At 56.7% G+C, this 6,126-nt stretch overlaps 1 protein-coding gene across 2 annotated transcripts in view; it reads right to left on the minus strand.

Moving 5' to 3' along the window:
* LOC132367634 (L-gulonolactone oxidase) overlaps positions 1 to 5,461 on the minus strand; it is a 30,082-nt gene extending 24,621 nt beyond the window's left edge. The window contains exons 1-3 of one of the 2 annotated variants that reach the window (XM_059926226.1): positions 4,623 to 5,461; positions 3,775 to 3,876; positions 997 to 1,122 (exon numbers count right to left, since the gene is read on the minus strand). In XM_059926226.1, coding sequence (XP_059782209.1) covers positions 997 to 1,122; positions 3,775 to 3,876; positions 4,623 to 4,625 — 231 coding nt within the window. In that variant the 5' untranslated portion in view covers positions 4,626 to 5,461. Of the gene's footprint in view, positions 1 to 996; positions 1,123 to 3,774; positions 3,965 to 4,622 lie in introns of those variants that run through there. The other variant, XM_059926225.1, reaches the window with a different exon arrangement.
* Positions 5,462 to 6,126: the final 665 nt, after the last annotated feature.

Genomic DNA, 6,126 nt, shown 5'->3' on the forward strand with positions numbered 1-6,126 from the left:
CCCCCAACCATGGCTGCCCCGGGGGTCGGGGGAGGTGCAGGCTCTCTCCATTTCACAGCGAGGAGACTGAAGTTCAGGGACTTGAAGTCACTTGCCCAAGGTCACACAAACATCCGTGGCGGAACTGAGATGAGACTCCCATCTGTGTGACTCCAAAACACACATTCCGTTGACCCCGAGCCCAGGGCCTGGCAAAATCAATTACTGGAGCCCAGGCCTCACTGATTAGCGATCAGAGTTGATTTCTGCCATGACTGATGTCTTGACTGGAACATTTTCTACGGGGTGGTGACCGTCAGCCTGAGCAAATCAGGAAATAAATAGTAGAGAGAAACCCAGAACCTCTGCTAGCAGGGCTGGAGGGGAGGGTACCTGGCAAAAATTACAGCTCAGGGGAGCTGGCCCCGTCAGGTCAGGTGGGAACAGGAGCCTTCCTAACGGGCGGCACGCCTGCCAGTACTCTCACTCCCAGGCAGGCACCTGAAGGGGTGGTGGTGGGGCCTGAATTCATGGCTGAATTGCATGAACAGTATCCCAGCACAGGGCTGATGTCAGGCCCCTGAGTCTGCGGCCCGCTCTGCTGCTGATCGGCTGTGTGACCTTAGGCAAATCACTCTCCCTCTCTGATCTTCAGTTTCCCCATACGTAAAGTAAAACAAGTTAAGTGCAAAGCCTTCTGGATTTCTCATTGTGAGTCCACCTTTGGGGGCCTGACTTGCCATTGTTGTTCTAGAGAAGTGGAGAGGAGGCTCTGGCTGGAGGGGAGGAAGGACATCCTCTCCGTGGCCACAAGGGGGCGCACAGACCAGACGAGAGGCCTGAGCAAGCCCAGGCAGGAGGACCAGGAATTGGGGGGGTCACTTTGGGACTCAGAGGTGGGGAGGGGATAAGGCCCAAGGGAAAAGGCTAAGGAGTCTCCGCCTGGACTCTGAGACGGAGACCGTAGCTGCCCGGCATGGGGCTCAGCAGAGGCGGGGAGCCCAGGGCTCCGAGTACCTTGAGGACGCGGTTCATCTTGCCCATGTGGATCATGAAGCCGTCGGTGCAGGCGATGTCTGACGGTGAGTGGCCGCCGCCCACCACCTTCACCCGCTTGTTCTGCTGCCTGGCCAGGGCCAGCACCTGCTGAGGCAACGCCTGCGTCAGCCCCGGTCCAGGCCCTTCTCCGTGAGGCCGCCGGGCCGCCCAGGCTCTGGGCCCCCAGCCCCGCAAGGCCCTGCCTGGCTGGAGGCCGCTGTGCAGGCCACTCCGGGAAAGAGCCAGAGAGACGGGCCGGGAAGCGAGTGGGAGGGAGAACCAAGGAAGCACCCTAAAGTGGGGCTCCTGGGCGTGCCTCCCGAGGCAGCTGGCAAACCTGATCACATTCTTCTCCTGGGCAAAACCTTTCAAAGGCACCCGGCACCTTCAGAAGAAGGCCCTTCTCCTCGTGTTGGCCCACATGGGCCTCAGCTGCCTCCCAGGGTGGGATGAAGGTTCCCGGGGGCAGGGGCGGTGGCTTAATTTGACACTGCAGCCCCGTGTCTACCCCGGGCCTGACGGGAATAGGCCGTCTCTAGTGATCTTGAATGAGTAAAGAAATGAATGCGTGGTGTCACTCAAAGGAATCCATACTCTTTCACCCTTGTGTCTGGCGTGGAACACCAGTCTCCGGATTCATACCTCGAGGGGTTCCAGGGTCAAGGAAGATTGGGAAATGCTCCATCGCCCTTGTCTTCCACGCCCACCCCCATGCGTGAAGCACGTGTAAGGCTGCAGGTTCTACTGAATGTCAATACAATGAAGACATCTGTTTAACAGCATCTCCCTCGCACTCCCTTGACCGCACAACTATTTTTATTCCGCCCCCCGCCCCCCGACCCTACCAGCTCTCCAGGGAAACACGGGCCTGCAGTAGCCTCCTCCTATTTGTAATTCACAGTCGTGCCGGCTAGCACGGCTAGAAACGGCCTTCACACGCAGGACATCAGCACCCCTACACCCTCTCCCCTCAGCTCAGAATGAAGCATATTGCCTCGGCATTCAAGGCCCTCAGATTTGTTCAAAGCCACTCTGCCTCCCAGTCTTCCTCTTCTGCCCTCCCCTTCCCCCATGCACCCTCCGGCAGCCACGTCTGACGACTCTCCAGGTGTCCTCCTCACCTTCCTTCACCTCACACTGCCCTTGCCCAGCTCCCTGTTGAGCTCCTATGCATCCTCCAGGGCCTGGCTCAGTGACCACTTTCCTTCATTCTCATGCATGAGAAGTTGGGGGTTTTGAATCCTGGTTTGGATCCTGGCTCTGACACTTACTAATATGGGAAAATTACAAAGCTTCTCTGAGCCTCAGTTTGCTCATCTGGAAAATGGGGATAATAATCACTACCTCACAGGGGGTTGTGGGGATGGATGAGACCACAGATATGAAGCAGTGGTGCTGATCACTTAGTGGTGACAGTGTCGTTCCCACCGCTCTCCTCCAAGTGCCCTCACACACACCTGTGCACAGACTCACACCCATGCACACACACGCAGCATGAATTTCTCCCTTCTCTGTGCTCTGCTGGTGCTAGTGAAACGTCTGCATCCTCTGGGGTTAGTCACATGCAGCCTGTCTTAGGGGCAAGCCTTTAAAGGGCAGAAGTTGGGTCATGTCCATTCATTCATTCATTCACTCACTCATTCAACAAATATTCATTAAGTGCTTCCTGTGTACAGGTCACAGGGCTGGGTGCTGAGGATAAAATGGAAAACAAGACAAGCATGGTCTTAAATCCTTATGAGGGAGAGAGACAAAAGCATGCAAACGTTCACGTCAACGAAATAACCACAGGTTTTGAACATGCAATGAAAGAAATAAGCAAGGAGCTGAGATACAGAAGATGGGGAAATACTCAGATAAGATGGTCTGGGAAGGCTCTGAGGAGGTGATTTACTTTGAGACCTAAAGGATGAAAAGGAGTCAGTCCCATTAAAAGCGATGGGACAGGCATCCCAGGTGGTGGGAACAGCAAGTACTAAGGTACGGAGGTAGCGAGCCAGGGAGAGAGGGACCTTAGGGAGGCCAGAGAGACAGGCCCAGAGGATGCATGGCCTTGGGGTCAGGAGTTGGGGTTTTATTCCACAAACAATGAAAGCCTCTGAAGAGCAAGGAAGTAGCCCAATTCAACTTACATTTTAAGAAAATTACTTTCGCTGATTGTGGAAAGTGCATTTGAGGGAGGTAAGAACTGAAGCTGGGAGATCAGGGGTGAGGCCATCACAGGCCACGGCATGTGAGGAAGAGATGGTGGCCTGGGCTTAGTGACAAAAGTGCCGGAGAGAAGGAGGTGGGTTCTAGAAACTTCTGAGGCATGACTTGCTGAGGTCCGATAAGGGACAGTGACCTACTTCCTGGCTTCTAGTTTGAGCAATCCCGTGGTTGGTACAGAGTCAGGGAAGACTACACTAGGACAGGTTGAAAGCAAACAAACATCAAAAACATTGTTTGGGGCATATAAGTTTGTGATGTCTTCGATGAAAGAAGTCAAAAGCGAATCTGAAGTTCAGAGAAGAGACCTGAGCCAGAAATAAAAATCTGGCAGTCACTGGCAGACACCACAAGTGGTCACGCAGCAGCAGAGTTCAGCTGGAGCCGACCACATGGAGCTGTCACCCCACCGGCAGTTCTGGGGTGGGGATGAGGGTCTTAGCTGGGAAGTCCACCTCCTCCCTGGGGCTGGCCTGGTCCACAGGGCCCAGATGGAGCTGGAGGTCCGGCAGCTGGACCACTGGGCCCTGTGCTGAGGTGGGCACTCACCTCTCTGATCTCCTCCACGGACGTGGGCTGGTAGTACATCTCCGGGTAACAGCCATAGGTCCTCGCCCAGTTTTGGAATTTGACTCCTTTGTACCCATGGACCTGTGATAGGACAAACCCCGGGTCACCACCAGTAAGTGGTCTAGGGCTGCCCTGACCCCCGTCCCACTGTCCCAGCATTGTAGAGATGGGAGGCTGGGGCCACGGCGCTGAGCCACTGGGAAGCTCAAACACACAGTGGAAGCCCTAAAGCCGTGCAGCCACGTGCGGTCTTCCTGCTACGATCTCCCTTGACCCCCATGGTCAGGGGAGCAGATCACGCAGAAAACTCGGCCCCCCCCCCCTTAGGAGAAGGGGGCTACAGGAGATCAGGGGTGCAGCCCTGGGAGACAGCACAGCGGCCTTTCCTGGCCTGGAGGCCACAGCAGAGAGCCTTGGGGAAAAGACTCCCGTTTGTGGGATCCCCGTTGTGTGCCGGGCACTGTTCTGGGGTCCTCCACATGTCATATCTCTTATTTAGGCCTTACAATAAAGCCATGAAATAGGTAATATTACTCTCATTTTCAGGAGCAGAAACTGAGGCTCAGAGAGGTAGAGTAACCTCCCCGAGCTCACAGAGCAACCAAGGAAAGACACAGGAGTCCAACCCCGGCCTTCCTCTTCCATCCCTTCCCCAGCACCCCAGCGGCTCCCCAGAGCCACGAGCCTAATTCAAGAGCTTCCCCGTGGCCTCCCCGTGGCCTCCCAGTAGCCCCACACCCGCCCTCGTTTTGCCCTCCCAAGCCGGGTTCACAGGCCCAGCCTGGATGCAGACGGGCAGGGCCGAGCGGCTGGCCACGTGGCCCTACCATGGCTCCAGCGGTGGGTCCGTGGCCTTGGCTGACTCTGGCCTCCTCGTGGAGCAGAGCACGGGGCAGCGGGGTGCGGAGGCCAGGCGGAGCGGGGGGCTGGAACCAGCAGCGCGGTGACGGTGACCGCAGGAGCTCAGGGCCGACTCTGCAGCTGCAGCACACAGAGGGGCTTGGGGCCCCGGCAGAGGTGGATAAACAGTGTGACAACAGGCTCCACCCAGACAAACAGCAGTTTGGCCTGGCCCCCTGCCCCGGGGCTCCTCTCAGGCCGCAGGCTGGACACGCAGCATTTATAAGGCGGCTGCTCTCTTCCCGAAAGCTGCTGAGCTCTGACACCAAGTAGAGGCGTTCTGGAGCCGAAGGACCCCCGGCCTCGAAACTGGGTCCTTAATGCCACAGGTCAGGGGAGGCTGTGACATGGGCCCCGTGTGTTAGTTCATTTGTCAGAGCCGGGGGAGGGATACACCAGGCTGCCCATCACTATCGGGAGACAGAACAGGATGCTGGTGGCTGTAGGACGGGGGCGCGGGGGACGGGGGACGTGGGGGGGCCGACGAGTGACACTCAGACCAGGCAGAGTCTTCTAGCTGAGGTCTTCCTTCCCCAGGCCTTAAGGCAGGCAGACCTGGGTTCCTCTGCCATGCTTTGCCGGTTAACCTCTGTGAAGCTCAGTTTTCTCTCCAATAAAGTGGTGGCATTTTTGCCTAATCCTCTGGGTGGACATAAAGGTTAGAGCAGACGTCTGAGAAGCACCGGGACACCATCAGAGCTTGCGAAGGTATCAAGCTCTTGCATCTGCCCCCAGCGCTGAGCTTTCGGTGGCAGGCTCCTTGGGACGTTCCTGTCCACGTCACCACTGCTTGGCTCAGTGCCTGGCACCGCACCAGCCTCTGAGGCACGTTTGTGCAATGAACAGATTAATCAGTCACTGAGCATCTTGGCATTCGATCTCTCCAAGCCAAGAGCTGGGGTCTAGCGGGAAATGTGAGTAACAGCTCTAGGGTTTTGGAGGCGAGGCCGGGCTGGAGGATCGGAGCTTGGGGTCAGATATACACAGAAGAAGTTCTGGAATGGGGGTTGGGGGACACCTGTGTCCCCCAGGCCAGGATCTCCTCCAGCTGCCGGGTGCATATGTGTGTGCGTGTGCATGTGTGTGTGTGTGCGATCACACTCCGCAACTGCAAAGTTGTGTGCTGAGGGGGTGTGGTAGCCACGTGTTCCCCACAGGGGGATCCCAACTAGTGGAGATGCTGTTTATGATCGCTTAGCAGCAGCTCAACAGCAGAGAGGAAAGTACCAGGTACGCAGAGCTCAGGGCCACAGAACCGAGCCGATCTGGCACAAGAGCTGGGACCTGTGTCATGGGCTGAATCGTGTTCCCCCCACCAAGTTCCTAGGTTGAAGCCTTAACCCCCGGGACCTCAGAATGTGACTGTATTTGGAGATAGGATTTTTAGAGGTAATTAAGTTAAAATGAGGTCATTGGAATGGGCCCTGATCC

This window comes from Balaenoptera ricei, chromosome 6, assembly GCF_028023285.1.
Source record: "Balaenoptera ricei isolate mBalRic1 chromosome 6, mBalRic1.hap2, whole genome shotgun sequence".
NCBI lineage: Eukaryota > Metazoa > Chordata > Mammalia > Artiodactyla > Balaenopteridae > Balaenoptera > Balaenoptera ricei.